Source organism: Phycomyces blakesleeanus, assembly GCF_001638985.1.
Source record: "Phycomyces blakesleeanus NRRL 1555(-) unplaced genomic scaffold PHYBLscaffold_2, whole genome shotgun sequence".
Classification (NCBI taxonomy): Eukaryota; Fungi; Mucoromycota; class Mucoromycetes; order Mucorales; family Phycomycetaceae; genus Phycomyces; species Phycomyces blakesleeanus.
The window spans coordinates 751,709-764,163 of record NW_017265135.1 but is presented as its reverse complement, the minus strand read 5'-3'; the positions used below and the strand labels follow the sequence as shown (position 1 = coordinate 764,163).

The 12,455-nt window shown below is 38.0% G+C and overlaps 3 protein-coding genes across 3 annotated transcripts; 1 reads left to right on the top strand and 2 right to left on the bottom strand.

Annotated features, from left to right (window-relative positions):
• Positions 1-857: 857 nt before the first annotated feature.
• Positions 858-1,760, bottom strand: PHYBLDRAFT_139340 (hypothetical protein; the record flags this gene model as incomplete). Its single annotated transcript, XM_018430200.1, has 4 exons — positions 858-1,036; positions 1,252-1,313; positions 1,476-1,536; positions 1,595-1,760. The coding sequence occupies 4 exons, from the start codon at positions 1,758-1,760 to the stop codon at positions 858-860; spliced, it is 468 nt and encodes a 155-aa protein (XP_018297347.1).
• Positions 1,761-2,374: 614 nt separating this feature from the next.
• PHYBLDRAFT_139339 (hypothetical protein) lies at positions 2,375-6,152 on the bottom strand (the record flags this gene model as incomplete). The annotated part of the gene is made up of 3 exons (XM_018430199.1): positions 2,375-5,469; positions 5,763-5,889; positions 6,126-6,152. 3 exons carry the CDS (start codon positions 6,150-6,152, stop codon positions 2,375-2,377), a joined length of 3,249 nt encoding a protein of 1,082 aa, XP_018297346.1.
• A 3,693-nt stretch (positions 6,153-9,845) lies between these two features.
• Positions 9,846-11,951, top strand: PHYBLDRAFT_139338 (hypothetical protein; the record flags this gene model as incomplete). The annotated part of the gene is made up of 9 exons (XM_018430198.1): positions 9,846-9,864; positions 9,921-10,021; positions 10,101-10,171; positions 10,247-10,307; positions 10,418-10,473; positions 10,551-10,625; positions 11,110-11,164; positions 11,496-11,626; positions 11,786-11,951. The coding sequence occupies 9 exons, from the start codon at positions 9,846-9,848 to the stop codon at positions 11,949-11,951; spliced, it is 735 nt and encodes a 244-aa protein (XP_018297345.1).
• Between the last annotated feature and the right edge of the window lie 504 nt (positions 11,952-12,455).

Sequence of the window (12,455 nt, the reverse complement as noted above, 5' to 3'; positions counted from 1 at the left end):
TAGGCCACGACTTGAGCAATTTGTTTACATAATTGATACAAAGAAAGATTTAGAAAGATAGGATATGTTTGGGTCATATGGAAGTTCAAAGACACGCAATGAGCTAATGAAAATGAGATATCTTTTATTTATCGAAGCTCTCAATGAAGATAAAGATAGCAAATAGATCTACCAAGAAGATAATGCTCTCTGCCATGGTTTTATAGTAATAGTAAGGCGGCCAAGTAACCCAGATTTTAGCTCTATAGAGATCTCATAAAAATATTCCACCAAAAGAGTGAAAAAGAAAAAAAGAGTTTAATCTTCAAAAAACTTTTAAGGGGGTGGTGGTAATTACCTATACGGAATAAAGCAACACTCGGGTTGGTGTTTGTAATAGTAAGTGTATGTTAATGCCTGACTGCGTGACAATACCTGATTGCATGACAATGCCTAATTGAATGACAATGCTTAATTGCATATATGAGATGAAGAGAGTTAATGGAGGATCATCAAACTATTGATTTTTTTTAAAAGAAAAACTATACCTTTGGAGTTATATGTTTTCATGGATGAGTTGTCAAGTGTAATAAGATCGGCTAAGCCAAGATAGCTAAAGAAGTTGTATTATTGATATATTAGAACTTAATAAGTATAATGACCATTGTTGATACGAGTCTATATATATATACATACCTTGGTTGTAAGAAAAAATAAAAAAAAATTCTAACAGATCTCAGTACTGAATATTGTATTACAATATTCATTTATCTGTTTTTCAAGTGTATCCGATTTATCCCAAAAAGTAAAAAAACAAAGATTTTTTTGTCAAGACCTGCGCTTGAAGGCCGATCCACTCAAGTTTACACCCAAGCTTCTCAACAACCCTCATTCCTGCCTACTCGGCATGGCATCAAATTTACCATGACGGCAAAGTATCGGTGAAATGCTTTAATGCCAAACTGCTCGGGACAGGTGTCTGAGACACCCAAGTGAACAGCATAGCATTTACTTAGGCACCTTAACTTTGCTTCGGGTTCGTCCCTCATGTCCAGTTCTGTTTACCAGAGCGTGGGTTACAAGTATCAAAGTCTAAGCAATGAGGGACTTGAAAAGCACAGGGATCATTTCAACAGGAAGCAGTAAAATACAGGCGATTGTACTGGGTAATCTGTCGATTCTGCTGGAATCTACCTGTATTACCTCACGTCCAGGTGCTCAACGAATTTAAAAAACTCTACGCATCCAGGTGATACACCCTTATACTTGCACCTTTATGTGACAATCTTGACATGCCCCAAAGGACAAAATCTGGAGAGCCAATATCCAACGTCCTAAGAAAATAGCATAAAGCTACCTCTGCGTTCCTCAGTCTTCTCCATGTTATGTGCCGCACAACACAGAAAAAACTGACGTGGATTTCATCCGGCTTTCGCCTTCATATGAGTGGCTCAGGAAGGTCTTTAACGTCCAGTATGCTCTACACTAAGAGCTACTTTCCCTTACGGTACTTGTGTTCAGTTGGTTTTTTATAAGTATATTTAGCCTTCGATGAAACTTTTCACCAGGATTAGGGAGTTTGTAAAACAACCCGACTCATCGGAAGCTACTTAACACAAAGACAAGAACTCAAGACAAGGTGAGGGGATTGCACCCTCCAGTAACCTTTTCCAGGGAGTGAAGGCTACTGACTTGTTGGTATGTCTGGAAAAGCAGTTCACTAGTTCACAATCCGGAGCAGTCAAAAGACTACTCCGGTTCAAACATTGGAGCTTCTCCATCTCAAACAATAAAGTCCAAGACGGAATCCCTTTTGGTTTCTTTTCCACTGCAGTAAATGCAGGTAGAATCGCTCAAAGTACGGACCAATTTTAGGCCATGGTACCTTGAGCGAACTCAATGACTAGACGCCAAAGAGTGCAGTGCGTTCAATAAAAAAACCAGAATCTCATATTAAGACAAGCCTTATAAATAAGGCGTCTACAATGAGCGAGTTGGAAAAGAGCCCGGAGACTCACTGTTAAAGACCATGATATACACATTTTGCATGAAAATGTTTACGTATATTCCTTTTGATATATCGTGACCGATAGAATACGAGGTACTCAGTGACCACTCCAAGAGTAGAGATATAAATAAAAATCGAGTATAAGGTTAATATACTTGTCATGTTAAAGTATGTGTGTGTGTGTACGCATTTACTTACCTAACCGATAATCGCAAAAAGATTAAAAAGTACTGGTGCTCAAAAGCAAAACGGAACTGGAAACTGAACATTGGGCAAAGTGATAATAAAAAAGAAAACACAGAATCAAAGTTAGTGTATCGATCTATGAAAGTGTATGTATTCGCGTTTACTTACCTCGCAGATAAACTGCGAATGGTTTAACCAGTACTACTGTTCCTTGCACATGAAATCGTCCTTGTGTCCTTGTACATGAAATCGACCTTGTGTCCTTGAACATGAAATCGTCCTTGTGTCCTTGAACATGAAATCCCCCTTGTGTCCTGGTACATGAAATCGACCTTGTGTCCTTGAACATGAAATCGTCCTTGTGTCCTGGTACATGAAATCGTCCTTGTGTCCTGGTACATGAAATCGACCTTGTGTCCTTGTACATGAAATCGTTCGGGAATCCTTGTACATGAAATCCCGTTTGTGTTCTTCTGCAAGAAATCTCCTTGGTGTTCCTTGTACATGGAATCGCCCAAGTATTCCTTGCGCAGGAAATCGCCCTGGTGTTCCTAGTACATGGAATCGCCCAAGTGTTCCTTGCACAGGAAATCTCCCTGGTGTTCCTAGTACATGGAATCGCCCAAGTGTTCCTTGCGCAGGAAAACACCCTGGTGTTCCTTGTACATGGAATCGCCCAAGTGTTCCTTGCGCAGGAAAACACCCTGGTGTTCCTAGTACATGGAATCGCCCAAGTGTTCCTTGCACAGGAAATCTCCCTGGTGTTCCTAGTACATGGAATCGCCCAAGTGTTCCTTGCACAGGAAATCTCCCTGGTGTTCCTAGTACATGGAATCGCCCAAGTGTTCCTTGCACAGGAAATTTCCCTGGTGTTCCTAGTACATGGAATCGCCCAAGTGTTCCTTGCGCAGGAAAACACCCTGGTGTTCCTAGTACATGGAATCGCCCAAGTGTTCCTTGCACAGGAAATTTCCCTGGTGTTCCTAGTACATGGAATCGCCCAAGTGTTCCTTGCGCAGGAAAACACCCTGGTGTTCCTTGTACATGGAATCGCCCAAGTGTTCCTTGCGCAGGAAAACACCCTGGTATTCCTAGTACATGGAATCGCCCAAGTGTTCCTTGCACAGGAAATCTCCCTGGTGTTCCTAGTACATGGAATCGCCCAAGTGTTCCTTGCACAGGAAATCTCCCTGGTGTTCCTAGTACATGGAATCGCCCAAGTGTTCCTTGCACAGGAAATCTCCCTGGTGTTCCTTGTACATGGAATCGCCCAAGTGTTCCTTGCGCAGGAAAGCACCCTGGTGTTCCTAGTACATGGAATCGCCCAAGTGTTCCTTGCGCAGGAAAACACCCTGGTGTTCCTAGTACATGGAATCGCCCAAGTGTTCCTTGCACAGGAAATCTCCCTGGTGTTCCTAGTACATGGAATCGCCCAAGTGTTCCTTGCACAGGAAATCGCCCTGGTGTTCCTAGTACATGGAATCGCCCAAGTGTTCCTTGCGCAGGAAATCTCCCTGGTGTTCCTAGTACATGGAATCGCCCAAGTGTTCCTTGCACAGGAAATCTCCCTGGTGTTCCTAGTACATGGAATCGCCCAAGTGTTCCTTGCACAGGAAATCTCCCTGGTGTTCCTTGTACATGGAATCGCCCAAGTGTTCCTTGCACAGGAAATCGCCCTGGTGTTCCTAGTACATGGAATCGCCCAAGTGTTCCTTGCGCAGGAAATCTCCCTGGTGTTCCTAGTACATGGAATCGCCCAAGTGTTCCTTGCGCAGGAAATCTCCCTGGTGTTCCTAGTACATGGAATCGCCCAAGTGTTCCTTGCACAGGAAATTTCCCTGGTGTTCCTAGTACATGGAATCGCCCAAGTGTTCCTTGCGCAGGAAAACACCCTGGTGTTCCTAGTACATGGAATCGCCCAAGTGTTCCTTGCACAGGAAATCTCCCTGGTGTTCCTAGTACATGGAATCGCCCAAGTGTTCCTTGCACAGGAAATTTCCCTGGTGTTCCTAGTACATGGAATCGCCCAAGTGTTCCTTGCGCAGGAAAACACCCTGGTGTTCCTAGTACATGGAATCGCCCAAGTGTTCCTTGCACAGGAAATTTCCCTGGTGTTCCTAGTACATGGAATCGCCCAAGTGTTCCTTGCACAGGAAATCTCCCTGGTGTTCCTTGTACATGGAATCGCCCAAGTGTTCCTTGCACAGGAAATCGCCCTGGTGTTCCTAGTACATGGAATCGCCCAAGTGTTCCTTGCGCAGGAAATCTCCCTGGTGTTCCTAGTACATGGAATCGCCCAAGTGTTCCTTGCACAGGAAATCTCCCTGGTGTTCCTTGTACATGGAATCGCCCAAGTGTTCCTTGCACAGGAAATTTCCCTGGTGTTCCTAGTACATGGAATCGCCCAAGTGTTCCTTGCGCAGAAAAACACCCTGGTGTTCCTAGTACATGGAATCGCCCAAGTGTTCCTTGCACAGGAAATCTCCCTGGTGTTCCTAGTACATGGAATCGCCCAAGTGTTCCTTGCACAGGAAATTTCCCTGGTGTTCCTAGTACATGGAATCGCCCAAGTGTTCCTTGCGCAGGAAAACACCCTGGTGTTCCTAGTACATGGAATCGCCCAAGTGTTCCTTGCACAGGAAATCGCCCTGGTGTTCCTAGTACATGGAATCGCCCAAGTGTTCCTTGCACAGGAAATTTCCCTGGTGTTCCTAGTACATGGAATCGCCCAAGTGTTCCTTGCACAGGAAATCTCCCTGGTGTTCCTAGTACATGGAATCGCCCAAGTGTTCCTTGCACAGGAAATCTCCCTGGTGTTCCTAGTACATGGAATCGCCCAAGTGTTCCTTGCGCAGGAAAACACCCTGGTGTTCCTAGTACATGGAATCGCCCAAGTGTTCCTTGCGCAGGAAAACACCCTGGTGTTCCTAGTACATGGAATCGCCCAAGTGTTCCTTGCGCAGGAAATCTCCCTGGTGTTCCTAGTACATGGAATCGCCCAAGTGTTCCTTGCGCAGGAAATCTCCCTGGTGTTCCTAGTACATGGAATCGCCCAAGTGTTCCTTGCGCAGGAAAACACCCTGGTGTTCCTAGTACATGGAATCGCCCAAGTGTTCCTTGCGCAGGAAAACACCCTGGTGTTCCTTGTACAGGGAATCGCCCTGGTGTTTCTTGTTTAGGGAATCGCCTTGATGGTTCTTGTGCTGGAAATTGCCCAGGTGTTCCTTGCGCAGGAAATCGCACTGGTGTTCCTTGTACATGAAATCGCCCAGGTGTTCCCTGTGCTGGAAATCGACCTAGTTTTTCTTGTACATGAACTCGACATGAAAGACTTTTTTGTGAACCACAGTGGAATAGATTTTGGACATATGATCAAAAAGAAAACAGGTACAAAAAACGTTGTGCTGTAGTTAGTAGTTGACCGTGTCAAAGTTTGATTGTGTCTGTATAATACTTTACCTGCTATTAGACTGGACATCATTTTTGGAGCTTAGCTAGAAACCGCGTCTGGGGTGCATTTTCATAATAAATATCAGTATGCATCTTATACGGATAGGAGGATATAGACATTTAAAGACAATTTTCTTACCGTGTCGGAAACCAAGGACCACCGAAAGGAAACCAGGAGGAAGAGAAGGAATAACAGGAAATTGGGAATTGTATCGATTCTTATATGAAAAAAATGGGGATGGCGCAGCACGGAAGGCGTAAAATGTCTATTTTGGATAAATCAAAACAAATTCATATGAAAATTAAATAGTTTCATGTTTTCAGTAAAAGCTCCATGTTTTTTATCACATATTTTTATCGTGTATTTTTTATCGCATATTTCTATCAAGGACCTATTGATATTATCTAATAGATACATTGAATAGTATCAACACTGAATACATTTGAGTATTACCTTTTTTTAGATAACATTTATATTCCTTTGGGGAATATATTTCTATACCTTTATGTTCACACTACTGATAATCATTAATATTAGTATTATTATTATTTTAAAAAAAAATACCAAGTAAATAAAGAAATTCTCCTTAACATTATAATCACATTTTGTTTTCTTTTGCTTCATAAAGTATCCTGAAAGTCATATAAGTAGATAAGAACTACTATTAAGAAAATAATAGCATTTATTTATCAAGCTATTTTTTTTCTATTTAGGCTATTCAGTTTTACATACATATGCAATATCTCTTGTGAACTACAAACATAATACTCTTTCTTACTCCTGATCAATAAAAATATTGTTATTATAATGTATATTCACATATCTTAGCTAGCATGACTTATTCTTTACATAATTATGTCTAGAGGCAAAATTTTAATTATATAAATGTATTAGTAAAGTTATAGATAAATAATAAAGCTGTTAAACATTTCTTTCGGACACTGTAGTATGTATACACTGTCACAGTTTATATTGCTTTGAAATCATATTAAAATCCTTAAAAAAATTATTTAAAGGATTATTGTAGATACTTTACAGCTACTGTAGATCTCTAATAGTACGTATTCATACTCTTTCTTTTCTCTTTCTCTCTGATAAAGACATTACTCTTTGATACAGAGTCTAGTTGGCGAGTTCTTTTTTTCTTTACTCGACCCTTCTGCTTTTACATTATTTTCAATATACAATATCTATAACTATTTTAACAAAAAAAATGTAATGATGCTTATACCCTATCAAACTAGCTACATATTTTGGATTATATTTAATGCTAGTATAGTCCATCTAATAAAATCAGAACAATAATATGTTTTCTAAGAACAAAGCACAGAATATAACAGGTAAGAATCCCTCCATATCTCCATATGTATATACATTTATTATTCTTCTCTTGTCTTTTACTTGCTGTTTTACTTTTGTGCACTTTTCTTGATAAATCATCAAGAATGATCATATCATATCAATAGAAGCAGCAGCAGCAGCAGCAACTAAATCACCAATATCAACAAGTCTTCTGATTAGTTCCCAATATTTTCTTAATATTTTTTTTCTGAAATGCATATATTCAATTAAACGAGTTTAAGTTAAATGAGAACAAAAAAGAAAAAAATAGTAGACAATTGGAACTTTGATTTAAATCTTTGACTCATGATAAACAGTAAATGAGAAGAATCAAAATAAAAACGTAAAATAGAGTAAGAAAGAAAAATATAATTTCTAGCCAAAATTTTACATGAATTCAATATATTAAGTATGTTGTGGTGGTTGAAGTTGAAGAAGTTTTTAAGTGGAAGAATTGAAGATTTTAGATTAGGAACGAAAATCCGTGAGAACTTGTGTAGGTTTTGTTTATTGAAAAAGATTTTGTATCAAAGTTTGACGAGGTTCCTACACTGAACTACTACTGCTATTTATATTATTTTGGATCGGGAAAATTATATGACTAGGGTCAGGTAATCGATCCTATCTGAGCCTTAATCAGAGCAACGTGATCTTGGGATAATTAATGTATGATTAATTATATAAATGTGTGTAGTCCCAATGAAGTATTAACATCGAAAGTAAATGTGTTTATGAGTTATAATTATGCTTATAATAATCCACTAATGTATCCCATATTATGGTGATATCATCATATGAAATATAATCACTATCATACATGCTAAACCTGTGTGTTAAATAATAAAGTAATCGGTAGACACCTTTGACTGGAATAGCTGAGGCCTTATATTATTTCCTTCAGACTTATTCTCAATTACAGCAGTAGTCAATACTCATTTACAACAAAGTACTCCTGCGAAATAAAGACAGAACTGTATATCTTTTAACTACTACCTTATCTTTTCTTATAGTCTGTACTTCTTGTATATAAATATTATCTTTGTTGCTGTAAATATATTGAATATTGCAGATACACTTAATACTACTGCCCTATTTATATGCTATTCTTAATATATGTTACATATCGTCAAGAACAAACAAAAAATTGCCGGAAATTGTTCTCCAGTAAGACTTTTGAGCAGAAGAAAGAACGCCATTAGAAACATGATAGTAGTCAATATTTGGCGAGAAACGGAGGTCACAGAAATATAATGTCGAATGATTCCAGATAAATTAGTAGGAGAGTGGTGAGACGTGCTGTGTATGTTGGTGTGGTGTAAGAAGTTTGTAAAAAAAAACATTTCGAAAAGAAAAAACGGAATTATCAGATAAACATTCATAGTCTTTGTAACAAATAAAAGTGTTCTTCAGATAAATACCCAGAGAAAAGAAAGAAAAAGAAAATATAAGTGTGTAAAAGTTGTTTTTTATTGAGTCAATTTATTTGGGAATATATAGTTTTTCTGAGTTAAGCTGATAGCATGTTATTGAGAAAATTGGATAGTTTGGATAATACTAATTGTGTTGGTAATTGAATATGGGTACTTGTCCGAAACCAACAGTGCCACCAGCTTGTCTATAGGTACTTAGGCTGTACCAGTATAAGATATCAAATTAATTTAAAGGACATAATTTATACCAGCCTTAAAATATTGTTAAAATGTAAATAATATACTCCAAGTCTTAATATATTAAGATAACTTTAAATGTAAATACTTCAGTAAACAGCTGAAGTTGATCTTACTGACTGTCTTATTCTGTTAGCTGCTAATGTATATATATTTAATCATCAAAAAAATAAAAGTAATATAGACTATCCTAACACATCTCTCTATTTATTTTCTTATTATTTTCAAGAGAATAGACTGATATCCACAATATATAGGCTAAAATGATATTATAGTATATCAGTATATATTATCTTCTCTTACGCATTTGAGTAATCTATCACACAAACCACTCAAGTTTCAATTGCCATGAAATTTATATGATTAAAATTTTGCCTCTAGACATAATTATGTAAAGAATAAGTCATGCTAGCTAAGATATGTGAATATACATTATAATAACAATGTTTTTATTGATCAAGAGTAAGAAATAATATTATGTTTGTAGTTCACAAGAGATATTGCATATATATGTAAAACTGAATAGCCTAAATAAAAAAAATAGCTTAATAAAAAAATGCTATTATTTTCTTAATAGTAGTTCTTATATACTTATATGACTTTCAGGATACTTTGTGAAGCGAAAGAAAACAAAGTGTGATTATAATGTTAAGGAGGATTTCTTTATTTACTTGGTGTTTTTTTTTAAAATAATAATAATACTAATATTAATGATTATCAGTAGTGTGAACATAAAGATATAGAAATATATTCCCCAAAGGAATATAAATGTTATCTAAAACAAGGTAATACTCAAATGTATTCAGTGTCGGTACTATTCAATGTATCTATTAGATAATACCAATAGGTCCTTGATAGAAATATGCGATAAAAAATACGCAATAAAAATATGCGATAAAAAACATGGAGCTTTTACTGAAAACATGAAACTATTTAATTTTCATATGAATTTGTTTTGATTTATCCAAAATAGACATTTTACGCCTTCCGTGCTGCGCCATCCCCATTTTTTTTTCATATAAGAATCGATACAATTCTCAATTTCCTGTTATCCCTCCTCTTCCTCCTGGTTTCCTTTCGGTGGTCCTTGGTTTCTGACACGGTAAGAAAATTGTCTTTAAATGCCTATATCTTTCTATCCGTATAAGGTCCATACTGATATTTATTATGAAAACGCACCCCAGACGCGGTTTCTAGCTAAGTTCCAAAAATGATGTCCAGTCTAATAGCAGGTAAAGTATTATACAGACACATACACACTTTGACACGGTCAATATACTAACTACAGCACAGTGTTTTCTTGTGCATGTTTTTTTTTCTGTCTTCTATGCCCAGCGTCCATTCCACTGTAGCCACGGAGAGGTCCTTCACGTCAAGTTCATGTACCAGGTAAGTAAATACACACACAGATGCTTTGACACGATCACCACACTAACTATGATTTGATGTTTTCTTTCTTTCGTCACAGTGTCCAGTGTCCAGTGCCGTTTTGCTTTTAAGCACAAGTACTTTTTTAAACCCTACGCAGTTATCTGCTAGGTAAGCAAACACACACACGCTTTGGCACGATCAATACACTAACTATGATTCGATATTTCTTTTATTTTATCACAGTGTCCAGTGTCCCGTCCCGTCTTGCTTTTTAGCACAAGTACTTTTCAAGCCGTCCGCTGCTGTTTACTAGGTAAGTAAACGCGTACATACACACACACTTTGACACGATCAACACGCTAACTATGATTTGATGTTTTCTTTTTTTCTATTGCAGTTTCTAGTTCTGTTTAGCTGTTACCCACCATTCTTTTGATGGTGCCTTCATACCATGTATGGTCCACTGAGTGGTAAGTCAATATATACATACTTTGACTCAATTAACATACTCACTTTATACTTTTATATTACTTTATTCTCTTGATAGTGTTCAAAGTATGCTTATGGAGAGGTGTACCGAGAACCAGCTCAGTATTTTACATCCTTCGCAGTTAACAGCTAGGTAAGTAAACGCGCACACGCGCACACACTTTGACACAATAAGTATATTAACCTTATACTCGATTTTTATTTATATCTCTACTCTTGGAGTGGTCACTGAGTACCTCGTATTCTATCGGTCACGATATATCAAAAGGAATATATGTAAACATTTTCATGCAAAATGTGTATATCATGGTCTTTAACAGTGAGTCTCCGGGCTCTTTTCCAACTCGCTCATTGTAGACGCCTTATTTATAAGGCTTGTCTTAATATGAGATTCTGGTTTTTTTATTGAACGCACTGCACTCTTTGGCGTCTAGTCATTGAGTTCGCTCAAGGTACCATGGCCTAAAATTGGTCCGTACTTTGAGCGATTCTACCTGCATTTACTGCAGTGGAAAAGAAACCAAAAGGGATTCCGTCTTGGACTTTATTGTTTGAGATGGAGAAGCTCCAATGTTTGAACCGGAGTAGTCTTTTGACTGCTCTGGATTGTGAACTAGTGAACTGCTTTTCCAGGCATACCAACAAGTCAGTAGCCTTCACTCCCTGGAAAAGGTTACTGGAGGGTGCAATCCCCTCACCTTGTCTTGAGTTCTTGTCTTTGTGTTAAGTAGCTTCCGATGAGTCGGGTTGTTTTACAAACTCCCTAATCCTGGTGAAAAGTTTCATCGAAGGCTAAATATACTTATAAAAAACCAACTGAACACAAGTACCATAAGGGAAAGTAGCTCTTAGTGTAGAGCATACTGGACGTTAAAGACCTTCCTGAGCCACTCATATGAAGGCGAAAGCCGGATGAAATCCACGTCAGTTTTTTCTGTGTTGTGCGGCACATAACATGGAGAAGACTGAGGAACGCAGAGGTAGCTTTATGCTATTTTCTTAGGACGTTGGATATTGGCTCTCCAGATTTTGTCCTTTGGGGCATGTCAAGATTGTCACAGAAAGGTGCAAGTATAAGGGTGTATCACCTGGATGCGTAGAGTTTTTTAAATTCGTTGAGCACCTGGACGTGAGGTAATACAGGTAGATTCCAGCAGAATCGACAGATTACCCAGTACAATCGCCTGTATTTTACTGCTTCCTGTTGAAATGATCCCTGTGCTTTTCAAGTCCCTCATTGCTTAGACTTTGATACTTGTAACCCACGCTCTGGTAAACAGAACTGGACATGAGGGACGAACCCGAAGCAAAGTTAAGGTGCCTAAGTAAATGCTATGCTGTTCACTTGGGTGTCTCAGACACCTGTCCCGAGCAGTTTGGCATTAAAGCATTTCACCGATACTTTGCCGTCATGGTAAATTTGATGCCATGCCGAGTAGGCAGGAATGAGGGTTGTTGAGAAGCTTGGGTGTAAACTTGAGTGGATCGGCCTTCAAGCGCAGGTCTTGACAAAAAAATCTTTGTTTTTTTACTTTTTGGGATAAATCGGATACACTTGAAAAACAGATAAATGAATATTGTAATACAATATTCAGTACTGAGATCTGTTAGAATTTTTTTTTATTTTTTCTTACAACCAAGGTATGTATATATATATAGACTCGTATCAACAATGGTCATTATACTTATTAAGTTCTAATATATCAATAATACAACTTCTTTAGCTATCTTGGCTTAGCCGATCTTATTACACTTGACAACTCATCCATGAAAACATATAACTCCAAAGGTATAGTTTTTCTTTTAAAAAAAATCAATAGTTTGATGATCCTCCATTAACTCTCTTCATCTCATATATGCAATTAAGCATTGTCATTCAATTAGGCATTGTCATGCAATCAGGTATTGTCACGCAGTCAGGCATTAACATACACTTACTATTACAAACACCAACCCGAGTGTT